The sequence below is a fragment of the Platalea leucorodia genome (assembly GCF_965183815.1).
Source record: "Platalea leucorodia genome assembly, chromosome: 4".
Lineage (NCBI taxonomy): Eukaryota > Metazoa > Chordata > Aves > Pelecaniformes > Threskiornithidae > Platalea > Platalea leucorodia.
The window spans coordinates 69999683-70017595 of record NC_138826.1 but is presented as its reverse complement, the minus strand read 5'-3'; the positions used below and the strand labels follow the sequence as shown (position 1 = coordinate 70017595).

Genomic DNA, 17913 nt, shown 5'->3' with positions numbered 1-17913 from the left:
TAAACAGCCAATGAACTTAAAAGAAAATCATATAGTACATACACTTAGAAAAACCCCAGCAGATACAGGCTTGTGCACCCTCACAACATTTCTTGCCTGTCATTTTCTGTTACCTGCTCCACTCCCTTCCTCTCACTGCACCTTACGAGTCCTTGGAGTTTCTTTCAGTAATGTGTATTCTTCCCCATGGTTCTCTACAGCCTACTTTATGTATCCTAGTAATGTTTCCCTCTTACCCTTAGAATACGCTGTGATACACTGCACCTTAATATTAAGAAAGGTTTCCTGGTGTTAAGGGAGCAGCAACCACCCGAGCATTCACACACCATTCAGGGAGTCGCACACACACCACCCGAGAGTTTAACTGCCAGGACCAGAGTCCCTTCACAGCAGGCAGCTCCACTGAGCTGACTGGTGCCCTTTTTCGACTCCTTGCTCACACACACACACTCACCCTCGGGTGCTTTCTCTCCCCTCGGGCTCGACCCTAGGTTTCCCCGAAGCAGACTCTCCAACGTGGTGTACGCCAGGCAAATTTATTGAGTGGTACAGCGGTGAAGAGCAGTTTAAGCTGAGTGCCTCCGGGGAGGGACCCCGAACAAAGAAATCCCTGGGTAATTATACCCTTACAGTCTAAGTTCCCCTCCCCTCACCTGACGGTTCGGTCCAATAGTAATATTTGGGTCTGGGGTCTTCTTGTTCCTTATTGGATCCTTTCCCTGTCTCCAGGCAGGACATTCCTTTTCTTATCTTGAATAGTTGCAGCTTCTGCCAATGGTTTCGGCTACCTTATCTTCCTGGTTTGCACCAGTTTCAGGGCCTTCCTTCGTGTAGCTAGGTAGGAGTTCAGCATACGGTCAGCATATCTAGGTAAAAGTTCGCAGCTTGCAGTCTAAGGCTTCAACAGGTATTTGGATTCTTATTTGAGCTAAAAAGTGACTTCTACAACACTGGACTTCAACAATTTTTTCTCATTTTTTATTTACCCTTCTATTACTGTCTGGGTTTTTTTCTCTTTAGACAATACCTATTTCGTGCCAGTAGTGGAAAGGTAGAGATATGAAAGCTCCGTGGTGACTCTTAGATCTGTTTTACACACACACAAAAGTTCAACAAAATTGCTCTTAAGAATATAAAAGTTTTCTTTCCAAGGTTTCCAATTCTGTCTTCTTCTGATAGCATTTCATGCTGTTAAGTCTGCATTTCCTGCCACGAGTTTTGCCTGAGGCTATCTGGTATTATTGAAAGATGACTGTGATCTGTCACCAGATCATGAGGAGGCTAAACTGTTCATTGTGAATAAGCCAAAGATTGCCCAAAGAGGGCAATATTTGGATTGTCTTTCATACCAAATCTGTGAAGGCCATTGAGAAGGATATTGAGTTTCTTCAAGTCTTTCAGCATGTTGGACAGGTAGCTGGAAAAGGGAACAGGCGTTTATTTGTTCCTAGATTTGAGGGTTCATTTTCATCAGATAGTTGCAACCTCTTTCACTTACCTGTAGCTATGGTATTCATTAATATTTGCTCACTTAACAGATTTCTGTGATCCTCAAAGATTGCTGCCAGGAAAAGTAATCATCTGATTTAAGGTTTTTGAAAAGCTGAATAGCCTGCATTTTTGATACATCCTTTTCCTTGCCAGTGTTGGATTCATCATCAGATACAGGCTTCCCAGGTATTGTCTTGCCTTCAGAAGGTTTCTTGACTTGGTGGTCTTCCTGACTAATATCCGTCTTCACACTGGATTTTAAGCTATGGAAGCAATAGTCACCAACCTGGCAAAGGAAAATTGGCTCAGTGCTGTCAGGGTTTAACACCACCAAGTTACTCTCTGACAAAGGCTGCTTGCTAGGAAGATCGTTTCCCTTCTGTAAGACAGGCAAAGAAATCTTTGTGGGTTCTGAATGTCCGTGGAGACCTAAAGGGACAGTAAGATAGTCTCCAAATGTATCCATGTGCAATTCAGAAGAGGTTGGTGCTTGACCTGAAACTGGGACCATGACACCAGTTTTACCAGGAGAAGACTCATGGCAAGCGTGGTCACTGGGGGGCTGGGGCTCCTGTGAGTCACAAGGCAACTCCCCAGCAGTGACAAGTGGCGGATGGGTGGAGTTGCTGGCTGATGGCAGTAACAGGCTCTCTGTGGGAATGTACTCCAAGGGGCACTGCTGAGGAGACGTGATACGGCTAAGAGCCTTTGGAGATTTCCGCTCTTCTGTGCTCATGTTCGTGCCTTTCCCACAGGCTGGTGGGGCCGATGAGACTTCTTTCTCACTGTCGAGGTGCTGCATTGTTTCCTTCTGATCTGGGAGCATGAAGGTCTGTGGAGGACCTGCTCCTGGCTGTTCTTGCCTCTGTGGAGCCTGGGGACAGTCTTCGCTTGGGAGGGTCACATACTGAAGGGAAACTGATTTCTCACAGACTCCCAGTGTGTCCACTGCCAGGGTCTGATGCATATTGGGCTGGGAGGACATCACTGGGCTGTATAAGTATGGACCATTGAAAGCAAAGCAAGGGATTGCTGTCTGGGAAGGAACACTTGCATCAGCACTGTTTCTCCTTGAAACAGGAAAGGAATGGCCAGCAATTTGACTTGAGCAGGCAACTGGGGCATGCTCTGACTCATTTAAAGCATGGTATGAGTTCTGTAGGTCCAGTGCAACGGGGGAAACATCTGTCTTTTTAGCCTGCCCTTCAGGGGACTCTGCCAAAGTCTTCATCTGCCTGAATGTGAGAAAGATAAAAGTTGCTCATGAGAGATATTATTGTGGTAAATGTTAAATATAAAACAAGCTGTTGAAAACACACATAGCTACACATAGGGTTAGAAAAAAATCTTTCTTGGAGAAGCAGGCTAACCTAGATAGCAAAAAATTGTATCCCTTCCTCAAAAGCAACTTGTATAGGCTTTTTAGTCACAGAACATTTGGTTGTATCCTGCCATGACTTAGGGAGCTCTTTGAGACGATCACCCACAGTGTCACTATAATGTGCTGTTCACTGACCTGTCCACAACTTGAAGGAAGCTAGCCTGCTCCATCTTCTCCGAAAGGTTGTATTTGTTGAAGTCCAGCTGGCTGCTCATTGGCCCCTTTCCTAAATGTACTTTCTGAAAATAAAAAAGCAGAGATGACAAAAGAGCAGTGTCTCACTGGCAGTGGAATCAAGAACCATACATTCCTTGTGGACAAAGAAAACAAATAAGAAAGCCTACAGCATCTGGCAATAGGGATACAATGTCACTAATATGACTAGGTGTGTTCTGTTCTCCAGAAGACAGTTACTTCCAACCCATATTGCCTTACCACTGATCTAACTACAAATACTCAATGAGTCAACTGGGAAAGATGCCCTCCTAGACTGGTCATTTGTGAATAGAGAAGGACTCGTGGGAGATGTGATGGTAGGTGGCTGTCTTGGCCACAGTGATCATGAAATGGTTGAGTTTAAAAGTTTCAGAGTAATGAGAAAAAAGGACAGCAGAGTTGCTACTTTGGATTTCAAGAGAGCAAACTTTAAGCTGTTCAGGGAGCTACTTAGCAGCATCCCTTGGGAATCTGCTTTTGAGGGCTTAGCAGTCCACTAATGCTGGTCAGTTTTTAAGAGCGACCTTTTAAAAGCACAGGAGTAGGCAATTCCAGTGTGTCATAAGTCAAGCAAGCAGGGCAGATGACCAGCTTGGCTGAGCAGGGAACACCTTCTGGAGCTCAAGAAGAAAAAGAAATAGTATGATATCTGGAAGCAAGTTCAGGCTTTTCAGGAAGATTAGAGTCATGCTTCATATATGCAGGGAGGAAACATGAAAGGCCAAAGCTAAATTAAGAGTTGAAGCTGGCCACTGTTGTATCAGACAGAAAGAAGGGCTTTTTTAAGTATGTTAATAGCAAGAGGAGGTCTAAAGAAAACATTAGACCAATACTTGTTGATGATGGTCACCTAACTAATAGGGATATAGAAAAAGCAGAGGCATTCAATGCGGTTTTTGCTTCAGTCTTTAATAATACTTACAGACCTTGGGCTGCCCAGTCCTCTGAGTCTGAGGACCATGAGTGCGGGAACAGTGACTTTCCATTTGTGGACACTGAAATTTTAAGGGATCAGCTGTATCACCTGAATGTTCATAAGTCCATGGGGCCTGATGGGATTCACCCCAGAGTACTGAAGGAGCTAGTGGATGTTATGGCAGGACCCCTCTTGATCATCTGCCAAAGGTCTCGGGAGTCTGGGGAGGTCCCTGCTGCCTGGAAGCTAGCCAATGTTATTCCAATTTACAAGAAGGGCATGAGGGAAGACCCAGGAAACTACAGACCTGTTAGTCTAACCTCAGTTCCTGGAAAAATTGTGGAGAGGCTCATAGTGGGTGCTATTGAAAGGCATTTAGAGAACAATGCAATCATCAGGTGCAGTCAACATGGGTTCAGAAAGGGAAAGTCCTGTTTAACTAATTTGATATCCTTCTATGATAAGGTCACCTGCCCAGAGCATGAACGGAAAGCAGTGGATGTAGGGGTTTTTTATTTTAGTTAGGCTTTTGATACTGTCCCTCACAACATCCTTCTGGGCAAGTTGTCCGACTGTGAGATAAGCAGGTACACAGTGTGCTGTGTGAAGAACTGGCTGAAGAGCAGAGCTCAAAGGGTTGTAGTGAATGGGGATACATCTGACTGGTGACCAGTCACCAGTGGTGTACTTCGGGGCTCAATTCCAGGGCCAGTTCAATGTTTTTATCAATTATCTGGATGCAGAAGTTGAAGGGCACCATTAGCAAGTTTGCAGACAGTATCAAACTGGGAGGTGCTTTTGGCTCTTTCGAGGGACAAAAGGCCTTGCCAAGGGATCTAGATAGATTGGAGCATTGGGCAACCATCAATGGAATGAAATTTAACAAGTCCAAATGACGGATTCTGCACCTAGGACAGAGTAACGCTGAGCACAAGTATAATTTGGGAGAGGAGCGGCTGGAGAGCAGTCCTGCAGAAAGGGATCTGGGGGTGCTGGTTGACAGCAGGCTCAATATGAGTCAGCAGTGCGCCCTGGCAGCCAAGGACAAACCACATCCTGGGGTGCATCAAATACAGCATAACCAGCTGGTCAAAAGAGGTGATTATCCCACTGTACACCACAATGGTGTAGCCTCACCTTGAGTACTGTGTGCAGTTCTGAGCCCCACAATTTAAGATTTAAGGATTTTAAGGTACTCGAATGCATCCAGAGGAGGGCAACAAAACTGGTGAAAGGGCTAGAAGGAATGTCCTATAAGGCGCAGCTAAGGACTTTGGTTTTATCTAGTTTGGAGAAAAAGAGGCTGAGGGGCAACCTCATTGTTCTCTACAGCTTCCTGAGGAGGGGAAGTGGAGAGGGAGTTGCTGATCTCTTCTCCTGGGTATCCAGTGATAGGACGTGAGGGAATGGTTCAGAGCTGCACCAGGGGAAGTTTAGACAGGACATTAGGAAGCATTTCTTTACTGAGAGGGTGGTCGAACACTGGAACAGGCTTCCTAGAGAGGTGGTTGATGCCCCATCCCTGTCAGTGCTTAAGAAGCATTTGGACAATGCCCTTAATAATATGCTTAAAGTTTTGGTCAGTCCTGAAGTGGTCAGGCAGTTGGACTAGATGATCATCTAACTTTACATAGCATAAGGGACAGCAGCTACTCCCTTAAAGAGCTCATAGAGATGCTGCAGGTTCCTACCACAACAAACATCAAAGCTACTGCTTTGTGCAGTGTTTACTCTTTTCCAGCACCATATGGAGACACTCTGGGCAATATTTCACCTCTAGGGGTATAATTACTGTCCTTCTATACCAGCTGACCAGAGAAACAGAATTACTGGGATGTTTACAAAACTTAGGATAAGGTAATTCAGTGCAGGGATGGAATCTTTCAAAACCATGAAACTAAGGCAGTGAGTGCCTGTGGATGAAGAAACAGGTAGGGGACAGGAAACAAAGCTATTAAGGTGCTTCTTAGAGTGGGAAAAAGTTTCCAGTTTTTACTGTAGAGATCAGGCAAAAGAAACTAACTTGAGAGTTCAGTGTAATCATAACCCATTTTTCTTCTGGCCAAAGAGAATCCATGCCTAGTCTTTGCCATCTGTTTGAAAATGATGTATTAAACCAGTGTGTATGTGTGTGTTGGGGTGTGCACATTATTGAATTAGCTCTTCTTGCAAGACTGCAAGACGTTTACCACCAAAATGACTATACCACCCTTTCCAGATGTTGGTTTTAATTGGAAGAGAGGAAGCAGGGAGGGATGTTCTACCTGCTCAGCTTTGACCAAATGCTGTCTAAGTGTGTTCCTCGATTTCCAATAAAGAATGCTTGTCCTGGTAACAGACAGGCATGTGATAACATTTATTCCAGAAAATCCAGCTCCTTAAAATAAAATAGGGCTACCACCCCATTCTAAAAAGCTCTGAATTAGTGTTCATTACTGTATGGAGATGAATGAAAGCACCAGTTGATGAAGTTTGCTAATGTCACTAGATTATTTCAGTCAGTTAAAATTCTAAAGTACTGAAAATCTTCTACCTTGATTTTAAATCACTGCGATGCTGACAACCACGACACAACAAAGTCTACTAGTATAAATATAAAATCACAGTTATGTTAAATATATCCAGAACTTCCCCTAAAAACAAGGCATAGGCTAATGAAGATATCTGTTCATTGTGGACTAGGAGACAAGAAGAGCTCTTAAGATTATTGAAAGTACTGAAAAACAGAGAAAAATAATGAACCCTTCAAGGTACAGTTCCCTCTTACCCCCAGGTAGCTCTGGATCAGAAGACTCTTGCTGGGGTTTGGAATCTTTTCCTCCCACATTTGCTTCTTCCTGCAACAACAACACAGAGGTTTCAAGTTTTGCTTCTCAACGTGGCTGCAACCAGAAAAGACTGCACCCCGTACATCATGCTGCTTTGCACAGTGAGGCACCACCAGGGCCCTGGCATGCCCCGACCCAACTCTCACCCTTGCACAGACATGCACCAGACTGCCCATTGCACACCGAGGCTCATCTCCACAGAGAGCTCTCTCTCATGGGGAACAAGAAGTGCCTCAGTTTTTATGCCACCCACATGGCCCACACGCTGCTAAATCTCCTAGTCACAACGCAAGCCTACCTGAGGAAATACTTATAGCTGCAATAAGCAACTGTTAGCAAAGTGATGATGAGAGCTGGGAGCGTCACTGGGAGAACCACTGGTGAGAGAACTGAAACAGAGAAAAGAGAAACAGGTATGCACCTGCAGAGGGGCTGCTTCCCGTAACAGGTTTTTCACTCTGGTCTCTCTTCATGCAAGCAGATCAGGGAAATGTAGGTGGCAGGTCAAGGGACAGGATCATGAGGCTTTCACGCTGTTGGGATGCCCTCCAAAGTGGGAGAGACCAAACGTGGGCCGAACAGCTTGCTGACCCAAGGAGTTTGTCGTTTCCTCTACTGATTCTTGTTTGGTTTTTACTGACATCAGAGTAAACAATTTATGCTAGTAAAAAGATGGTTAGGTACCTTACTCCACCATGAACAATAGCCATGTCTTCAGGCACCTTAGGTCTGCCTTACTCTGACCAGTCCTGAAGAGATGGGGTCTCAGAGATTTTCAAAGAAAGAGCTTCCTCTGCTAATGGCCATAACTGATCGTCAACAACATACCAATTTCTTGCGGAGTACCCTCATCAGAATTTGCCAGCTGTCTTTGCACTACAAGTTTCCTCAGGACAAATCACATACGATCGTATTACTTTGGCCACAAGACCGTACTGATAGGAGACATTCTGCCTCTAAGTCCAGAAACCGCAAGAACGTGTAAAGGTTCCTCTCTGTCTCCAGTGGACTCTACTGTGGGTCTTACACAACCCTATAGTCACTCTGCAAATATAAAAGACTGATGGCTTATATTCTGTCTTCTTGCAGTCCTGGGCTCTTCAGTCACTGGTAGCAGAATGGACTTCTTTTGGGCAGGATCTTTGCTTGATTCTCCATGTGGAAAACTTTATGGTTGGTTGTACTCACCTTGTGAAGGGAAGTAGGAGAGTAGTTTAAAAGGTCATCCCTGCTCACCTCCTTCCTTAGCATTGCGGCTTTACTGCAAGGATGCAGACAGCACAGCTGCCTTGTTACGCGACCCCAGCTAGCTCATGGCTGGACCAAACTTCAACCCCAGCTGAGAGAATGCATTCTTCTATAGAGGCATCTCAGCCATTAACCATCCACAAAATCTTACAGAAGTAGCCTGCATGAAAAGTACCATTCTCTGTCTTCCAGGTGAACTCCTCACTCCATTCACTCCAAGGCCCCTCGTAATCCAGAGGCGTATTCACCCTTGCACGCATTTTCCCCCTATATTCTGTAGATGATGCCAGCATCTGTGGGGTGAAGATGAAGGGAGGTTCATCACTGCTGATATTTAACTTCTGGAGAGTCTGGGGAGAAGAAAGAAGCACAAACGATGAAGATGAGAGGAACTGTCTTTCGCATTTGCCCAGCAAAGAGAAATCCAGGACTCCTGCACCTTCTAAGACTTACCTTTTCGTATTGGTTGTTTTTCCAGTACTTGACTTGGTATCTCTGTTTTATGAAGTCATATGCCAAAGTGTGTTTTATCCACCCCAGTTCATACTCTTGGCTCTCTGTCACTGTTACCGACACATTGGCAGGCGGCTGCACCTTAACTGGAACACACGGAATGTCTCAGAGTATTTATCAACATACTGGTCCAGCACTCCCTCTCACCACTGTGAACAGTTTCCAGAGACTGAAAACAATGTTGGTTTATGCAATGTAAGAAGTCTCGGCTTTTTAACACTTCTTAGTTCCCTGCATCTTCATTTCCTAGTCAAATACAGTAAACCAGTCGACCATTAAATAACAGAAAATGCTTATCCATTAATATTGACAGCACTCCCTGTGTACAGAAAAGCACTAAAGCAATATTTGCAACACCCATGCTGGTCCACCACATTTCCAGAGATTTTCAGCTCTGTTGGAGCTACTGCCTGATCCTTTTGTCCACTGCAGGAGCTCTCCCAGCTTTAGTCTGTGAAAAGCAGCACCAGTACCTCCAGATACATGCAGGCAGAGATGATCCACCTGGCACACCTCACTCAGCAGAGGAGTCCTACCTCATCCAGTGCTCCAGGAGCCACTGCACAAACCCACAAGAGCGCCAGTGGCTTCTTGAGAAATCACATAGTGACACATTGCTCACAAACACCTCTCACCAGAGCTTCCCGTCACCTGGGACACTCATGAAGGTCAATCACAGAGCACTCAGCATGGTGACAATCACTCACGGCGAAGCTCTGGGTCACAGCCTGAATTTCTGCACAGCAGTTTCCACCACTGACACCTTCCTCAGCGTAACAAGTGCCGCTGAGGAACTCCACACCTACAAGCCACCTCTCCCAGACCTCTGACCTGACCCAGCGTCCAGTTCCTTACTTCATCAGTCCCGGTCTCTTCCTCTGCCCACACGCTTTTCCTCACCACTGCTGTCCTCAGCCCCACTTGCCCAGACAGGCATCTCTCCAAGAAACAACCAGGAGAAGCAGGAAACAGTGCAGCAACTCACTGTTCTTGTAGGCTTCAATCAGTTTCTCCTCTGTCTTGGGCCGGACAGACACGTGGTACTGGCTGTGACTGCTGGGGTTGCTAACAGGGATCTCACAGCTCTGGACCACATATGGGATATGGGGCAAAGCCTTCTCGTTTACAGGAGAGCACTCCTCTTCTCTGAGGGGAGAAAAAGAGGTTGAGCTGAGATCAGTGGGAATGGGACCGAGCAGAAACTCTATGGCAGAGGCACAGGCACGCTGCCGTGGGCAGAGCACGTACGCTGATGCCGGAGTGGCCCTGAAGAACAAGCCAAAGAGGACAGAGGTGGTGATCGCTTTCTTCACTTCCCAGCTGCACGTCAGACGATCTGCACCGTTGAAGAGGCAGCGAAGGTTCCTGGGCTGAAGGCCACCTTCAGAGAAGATGAGAGCAAGCTAAGTGACAGGAAAGGTCTGGCTTCTCAGCCAGCACTTCCACCCCTGCCCAGCCCCACTCCGTCCCACGCTACCTTTAGGGGTCTCCCATGACACCTCTGTGCTCCACTCGCTGCATTGCCCAGAGAAGCCACTGGCCTGCCTCCGTCTGGCTCGCACACGGGCAACGTAGCTGCTCTCTGGGACAAGGTCCTTGCGGCTGAGACGGCACTGTGTGGTGCTGGAGAGCAAGAGTGAGGCAGCTTTCTGTTGTTGGGGGAAAGGAGGGAGAGAGGGGAGGGAGGAAATTGGGGAGTTGGGGAATGGAGAAGAGGGGTGGAGGGAAGACAGGAAAAGAGTGAGAGGAGGTGACTGCCAGGCTGCATTTCCCAGCAGTTACACCATGGGATGGTCCATGCACATGCTGCCGTGCAGTGCTTCTTGCTCCCATACTAGAGGGGCTTCAGTGTGCATGCTGCCAGCATGGCACAGCAAGGTTGAGGCACAGGCACTGTTGGGCACAATCCACCGCAGCAGGTGGGCCAGCTCCTGCAGCTTGCAGAGCCCCAGTTGTATTCAGCGCCAGCTACACAAGTTCACAACTCTGCTCAGTGCAGACTTTTGTGGGAATCTGGCCAAGATAATTGTCTTAAAAACTAAAGATTGGGCTGACAGGTATAGAACAGAAACATGTGCAGATCTAGGGAAACACTAGGGCAAAGGATATGGACACTTAAAAACTAAAGAAAAACCCCAAACATATCCTTCTGGAAGGGGAAGCAGCTTCAAATGTATTTTGCCATTTTCCCACATGAACCCACAGGCTCCTGTTGGAACGTGCTTTAATTCCATTTGGGAGGCATTCATGGCAAAATCAATTCCAAGTCAAAACCCAAGTGCAGTGCTTTTTTTCAGTGAAGAACAGATCTTTGCATTCAGTTCAGGACAAATGGTATTTCACTGTGCCAGTCACTTGCAAACAGAAATAAAGCCCCTTCCTCCCAACCTGAAACAACATTTGTTGCATACCCTCATAGTGCCTGAGAACAGAAAGACCATTCGTTTGCACAATGTTTACCACAGGCTCTCAACCGCCCCAAAGGGTGCAGCCCAAACCAGAACAGCCCGACTGCTCTGCTCTTACCTCCCAGGACTCCCAGTCCCGCTTGTAAGTGACTTCATACTCCAGTGCATTGCCCAGCCCTTGGCTTCCATCAGCTGCTTTCCAGGTCAGCAAGAAGTCTCCTGATTCCGTCAAGCTGACTGAGAGGTTTTGAGGTGGGAGGGTCTGAACTGGAAGGTGAAGGCACAATGCATGAGATGAGATAGTAAGGACAGGGACGGGAAGAAGGGAAGAAAATGCCTAGGTAAGCTTCCCCATTTCCAGAGTATCTTATCCCTGCCACACCACGTAGCTCCTGATTGGGTCCCCCTTCCAGGTCCAGCTGCTCCCAGAAACTTGCCCTCTCCCCTCCCTGCCCCATTAATGTGGAACTCTGGCAGTTTTCATAATGGAAGTAGAATTAAATTCCTGACTGAAAGGCAAATACATTCTCAAAGATCCCTAGTATTTATTAGAAAATGAGAATTTGGTGTTTAATCCTTACCATTTTGGAAAAGATCAACATTTAGTTCTGCTTGAAGCATCTTGTTAGGTTTGAAGCTGTAAATATCTTCTACCCCTATTCCAAAATCGTCTATAGTGTGGCGACAAACCCAGTGCACATAGGAGCCTGGAGCCTCATGTAAGTCATTTTCTGTCTGGCGTTTGCAAAGCATCACCTCGTTCTTCCTGTGTATAGAGAAAATGATCTATAAATATCTGATTTGGAGACCTATAGTTAATGCAAAATTAAATGCCTGAAACCAATTCCACCCCATTCTGTTGTTATAATTTACTCGGGCACTTACATCTTCTTCTCACTCTACCTGTTAGTCCTGTTTTGCATCAGTTAATATGACAAACATTTTTAACACCAGAATTTTTGTCAAATGCCTTCCCGTTTCAAAGTTGTGCAGTAGAACATTACATTTTGGTACCAGTCTATTTTTGTTAGTTTTAACCTAAGACTACGTAATCTCATATTTTTTTATGTGAGAAATAGTATGATAAAAAATAATGTAAAGGAAATGCACTTTTGACTCAGAGTGAAAGGCATTAAAGTTTCTGATGATCCTTCGCTTTTTGAAGACATTCATTTTGCAGTCTCAGAAAGACATTTTTAAAAAAAAAAATCTCCAACCAAAATGTACTTCTGCATCCTTAGTAGTTCTGTTCTGTCAAGGGACCTTATGTATTCATTAAAGATTTCATCCAGAATGTTAATCATCCTTTTAGATAGCCTTTCTCCAGGCCAAGGAGCATCATGAAAATTAGAAACAATATTTTAAACTAGACAGGAGAGGATAAGCTTTGTGTGCTTGCAGTAGCCTGAGCTGCTGGAAAGATGTGTTGCTTCTTTTTGTACCCTCTGGAATTTTGTTTGTGCTTATGGCTTCATGCCCGGTATATTACATTGTTCCAGTGCGGATGAAAAATATTAAATTGTGAATATCTAAGGCCAAATACTGTCTTCCAGGATAGGATGGAGTCTCCTAGCCTACTATATGTCAGCAAGCATTATTCAGCACTATAGCTATTTTTAAAAGTTGGGTATTAGCAAGGAAACTAGGGATGTTCCTGAAGTATGGGTGGGACTGACCATACATGTGCGTACTCTTAAACAAAAGAGTCAGCCCAAGGGTTGTGAAGTCCTCAAGATATTTCTGTCTACTCACCAACATTACCTTACAGTTTGGGATTTAGTCAACTATTCTTCATCTATGAGCTGACCTTGTTTAACCATTGGCCATTTTGATTTCAGCTGTGTGACTGTCCACACTTAATAGCTGCTTGTCTGATTAGCTCACTTCAGTCATGTTTCCTGTGTGATCCACACACTCCATCATGTAACAATGTCCCAGAGAATCCTCCAAAGGTCCAAGTAATTTTATATCATCTTTTCCCAGAAGCATTAGCTTTAAGGTCCTGTTCCAAAGACCTTCCACTGATTTCAGACGCTTTTAGGTCTATGAATTCTCTCTTCTTCACAATAAAATCAAGAGTTCTTTCTCTTTCCTTTCCTTCCTGTATCCCCAGACTCTAATTCATTTTCTTCTCAGCTTTCCATCTTTGTCTTCCTCTCTCCCTTGACTATTTCTCCCTCTCTGTCCTTTCTTATCCTCACATTGATCCAGTCTGGTGATTCAGTTCCCTTTTCATAAGGAAACAGATGTAACAGAGAGATACTGTCATAAACAGACCAGTGTCTCTGGGAGGAAAAATGATAACACAAATGAACTTACCAGTCTTCTCTATCTCACTAACACACAGTCTACACATGTTTCTCAGAAGTGATCAAAACCATACTCTCAGTGATGCTCCTAAATAGCCAAAATAACAGCGGGAATGTCTCCTCCCTTTTAGATTTATAAGCAACACTCAGGCTCACACTTGTTCCGACACCATCTTCTCCACCCCATTAATAGCAAGCTATATGCCCCATCTTATTCCATATCTGTGATCCCACAACAAAATTGTGGGGAAATAATTGTAAAGGTGATAAAACTAACTCCACTAGCACATCCTATTCATTCCTCCCTTCCTAGGAGAGGCCTCAGAAGCAGGCACAACTTTTACTTTAACCCAATGACAGAAAGAGGTGGCCATGTTTTCTGAAAACATGACTGCTAGTCCCCAGGATTCCAAGTTGTGGCCAAGTTCCCTTTGGACTTTTATCCAGCACAGCACATTTCAGGTACTTACATTATAATATTATTCCTTTGGTAAAGAATCATACCAACGAGGGCATGAGCCTCTGAATGCTCCATCCACGTGCAGGTCACCTGTGAGTTGTAGTCATTGTAGCAGCTCAAGCTCTTCATAGGGATACTCTCTGAGAAAGGAATTCAGGCAAAAAAGATGCAGTGATTACAAATGTAAATAGTGAGAGATAGCAGGAGGTACAGTGACTCTGCCAGCAGAATGGGGAAGGCACTGATAACAGTACTCCCTCATGGCAGCAGAAAATGACTCTTGGTGAAAATATGTACAGAGTTGTGGCCATTCTGCACATCTCCACAATATGCAAGTGTCCAAACCAAGCTACAAGTAACAACAATTAAGTGAGACCTTTGTGCCTGCAAGGCACATAATTCTAGCCAAGGTATCACTTTTCAAACACTTTTCAGACACTTCAAATATCATGGTCAGCAGGCATACGGTGATAAGTTCATCTTTGTGTGTTGCTGTGTGGGACTTCTTTGCCACTAACCTCCTAGTAAAGGTTATGACACTAGAAAGGTACATTTAAAAGTGAGATGCTTTGGGAAGAATCTTGTTATGACTCAGAAGAATGCCCAGGCTAACTTGTTGGAACCAGATTTATAACCCAGAAATGGCCAGACCTCTCGTCAGGCATAACTTTTTTTTTTTTTAAACCTCACAGCTGTGAAGTGGGAAAATACAGGTTGTCCCTGGTACATTCACTACGAAGCAAGTTGCTTTCTTCTCCTTCTTTATTTTTCTCTGAAGGTAATATCTGTGCTGCACTATTGGGATATGACCTTCAGATGACAGAGGTGTCAGCATGCAAACATGGGTGTGCTCTCTCAAATAATTTTTCTCGATGAGAACTACTATCAGCTTGGTTGAGGGTCTTTTTACAGGCACAAAACATCAGAGAAGTATGGTGGTGTCTTAGCTAGCAGGCATAAGAGGAACGTTACTTTGATCTTCTACTGAAAACCAGTGCAAAGTAAGTTCTATGACATTCCTTGCATAACCAGAAAATGGAGCATCCTACATAGAAAGAGATGGTCTGAATGTAAGGCTAAGGCTCGGAATGCCAAGAGACCAGTCCGACCTACACTGTAATACATTTTCCCTCAGAGATGTCTTGTAATTGACACTAGGCCAGGCAGCATAACCCCCCCAGCTACTGCGGACACCAGGCATTGGCATCTGTCTTGGAAAAGGTAGATGTCCATGAGGCACATCTTCTGACAACACTTTTATTCTGATATGTTTAGGATGGGTACAGGCTTAGTCTTGATGCAGACATGGTGCACTGGGTAATCCAAGGAGATACTTCCCATTCCTAGCTCTGCTAAATCGAAGGGAAGAAGGGAAGGGAAGGGAAGGGAAGGGAAGGGAAGGGAAGGGAAGGGAAGGGAAGGGAAGGGAAGGGAAGGGAAGGGAAGGGAAGGGAAGGGAAGGGAAGGGAAGGGAAGGGAAGGGAAGGGAAGGGAAGGGAAGGGAAGGGAAGGGAAGGGAAGGGAAGGGAAGGGAAGGGAAGGGAAGGGAAGGGAAGGGAAGGGAAGGGAAGGGAAGGGAAGGGAAGGGAAGGGAAGGGAAGGGAAGGGAAGGGAAGGGAAGGGAAGGGAAGGGAAGGGAAGGGAAGGGAAGAAGAAAGGAAGAGAGAGGAAGGAAGGAAGGAAGAAAGAAAGAGAGAGAAAGGAAGGAAGAAAGAAAGAAAGAAGGAAAGAAAAAGAAAAGTAGCTCTCATTGCATCAGAAGAGGAAAGACATTAAACTCAGAAACACAAGCAATGAATACGGCAGACGGTCTCTTTAGCTGTCAGCAATTCCACAAGTAGAAAATCAGGTCATCTGGATGTTGCTGTTGGTAGCCCACCCCCCCCATCCCCCCGTCTTGTGTCTGTCCACTTGTCTCTACTCCTGTACGCTACCATCTGAATCATGCAGCCCTTCATTTTCCTATGTTTTCACTATCAGAGTCTATTCCTCATTCCTGTTCATTATTCACAAGTCAGCTTGTTCATCTCATCCATTTGTCGAGTATTTCACCTGCCATACCACCAACCTACAACTGATTTGTCTGTACATGCATCTACTACACACTGGTTTTGACCAAGATGTCTGTTCTCCTACAGCATAGATGATGGTGGCAGAAGGAAGCAGAAAAGCAAGCAGAAAATGAGGAAGAGCATTAGCTGAAAGGAGAGAGATACAAGAAGAAAGGAGATAATGGAAGGATAAAAGAGACTATACATTTAAAACTCACCTTGAATGGCTTGGACACTGAAGACCAAATACAGATTCAGCAAAAGGATGAAAATCTCTTTCATGATCATACTGTCCTTTGTGCACAGGTTTGATCCTAATTCAGAAGATGATTGTTTTCATTGCCCACTGGCTACTCTCGTGCTCTGCTTATTGTGGAGCTTCTTGTTTTTATTTCACATAAAGAGAAGTAAAACTGAATTAGGGAACTTCTTTAGGCTTAGTGTTGGAGTGACGTTCAGAAAGAACTTCTACCAAGCATTTACTGTAGGACAAAAATCCATGTTTTCTTATTGTGTGAGCTTGCAATGTGAGCAAAGAATGAAGAAGTAAATGCACATTTCCGAGGAAGTGAAGGGATTCTTTCAGCTGGGTAGCAACAAGAAACAATCCTAGTCTGTGAAGAGAACTCAGCCTTCAAATGCATTCATCCTTCTGCTCTTCATGCTCAAAGCCTTCCTAATGAACTGCAATGGTGCTCTGCTTTTTACCTTTCCTTGAAAATATGACCCCCAACAACATAGCTCCTGAGAGCTGTAGGGGTTGAATTTCCATATTCATTCACTTTCAGATTTCTCTTCAACATGCTACTTTTCCAGCTGCTCCCCAAACAAGTTGTAAATTGTAGAAACAATACCGAAGAAACTATTTATGGTTTTTTTTGTATGTGATTGTTGAGATTGAGAGTATATTGAGTGGTTCAGAGACCACGGACCACGTTGTTCAATACCGGAATTCAAGTCCTTTTGGCCCTCTCTCATTGCTCTCTCAAAAGTATAATAAACTCACCGGCTCAAGTATGTTACAGAGCTGAGACTCTTTTCTACTTTAGGGGAGCATGGAAAAAATTCCTTTTAAATTCCTATTGACTTTCAGATTCCTGAATGCCACCTCCTTACGCCAGAAACAGCTGGCTGAGCCCTTGAATAATCACTACAGCTAAGGAATCCCTTAATGACTCACAAGCCCTCATATGAGACCAGACTCTCTGCCATTTTACTTTCCCCAGAGAGGAAGCAGTTCCCTTACCTGGATCCCGAGCTGTCTGTGAGGCAGATGATTCACTCTGACGGGTCAGTCTCCCTGTCCAGCCTCCCCCCACAGCATCAGAATCCTCTGATGCAGAAACCAGCAAAACCACACTTCCCTACAACTGGAGACAGAAGACCAACCACAGGATTTTCTTGGCTAGTAAGTCTTCAAAATAACTGCTATATCTTCTATGCACCTCAAATGCCGCTTTCAAAGCAGCAGACCACGCCCTGTCAAGGGAAGTCTGTGCAATTGCATGTAAAATAGGAAGTCTGTACTTCCTATTTTAGCCCCTAAAACACTTACTTAGATGGGACTGTTTAACTGGGAAGGGAGGGGAAGGAAGTTTGTCATTGCCAATCTGCGTGCTAACAATTACCAGATCATGGGACTAATGTATTTTCAGAAAAAAAGAGGATTTACTGCAGCAGAAGTGAGAAAGACTAAGAAAGAATTCTCTGGTTTTTGCTCCAGTGCTGTTTCTTGCTTTACTCTAGGCTAGACAATCTTCAAGGCAGGGATCATTCTGTATGTAATGTTTATTTGTATACATTTAGGGGGGGGGGGGGGAGAACTACCTTTATCTCTGTAACTCTTTAATTTGAGTAATTTTTTAAAAAGTCTTACTGATTTCAACAACAATTAATAATAAATTATAAGTATTATAGTACACAGAGGAAACAAAAGAAAACTGGTGAGAAGAGTTGATCTGAAGTTATCCTACATCCAAGGCAGCCACACTGTTTTAAATCCAGATTTTAAACTTAGCCCAGTAGCCTTCAATAATAAGATCTACAGGAAAGTTAGGTAGCCATAAGGGAAAGACACACTCAGGTTTGCACT

The 17913-nt window shown here is 44.7% G+C and overlaps 1 protein-coding gene across 5 annotated transcripts; it reads right to left on the bottom strand.

The window, feature by feature from the left end:
* LOC309590233 (cytokine receptor common subunit beta-like) lies at positions 1–17294 on the bottom strand. Of its 5 annotated transcripts, XM_082311310.1 has the most exons (15): positions 17068–17294; positions 16040–16202; positions 13781–13910; positions 11583–11767; positions 11120–11268; positions 10071–10242; positions 9842–9974; positions 9579–9739; positions 8534–8679; positions 8256–8430; positions 7131–7221; positions 6772–6841; positions 3008–3111; positions 1499–2726; positions 1–1417 (listed from the first exon to the last, which is right to left on the bottom strand). In XM_082311310.1, the coding sequence occupies exons 2-14, from the start codon at positions 16107–16109 to the stop codon at positions 1532–1534; spliced, it is 2781 nt and encodes a 926-aa protein (XP_082167436.1). In that variant the 5' UTR covers positions 16110–16202; positions 17068–17294; the 3' UTR covers positions 1–1417; positions 1499–1531. The 5 variants fall into 5 exon arrangements, with proteins under 5 accessions (XP_082167436.1, XP_082167435.1, XP_082167433.1 ...); XM_082311309.1 differs by having other exon boundaries at positions 1–2726; positions 16040–16234; XM_082311307.1 differs by having other exon boundaries at positions 1–2726.
* Between the last annotated feature and the right edge of the window lie 619 nt (positions 17295–17913).

Bases quoted from the DNA above. Each gene is read 5' to 3' on its own strand.
- LOC309590233 (XM_082311309.1), bottom strand. From the start codon at position 16,109: ATGATCATGAAAGAGATTTTCATCCTTTTGCTGAATCTGTATTTGGTC. The intron at 13,911-16,039 runs GTGAGTTTTAAA...TTCCTTTCTCAG, and splicing joins CAGTGTCCAAGCCATTCAAG to AGAGTATCCCTATGAAGAGC. The intron at 8,431-8,533 runs GTAAGTCTTAGA...TCTTCTCCCCAG, and splicing joins AAAACAACCAATACGAAAAG to ACTCTCCAGAAGTTAAATAT.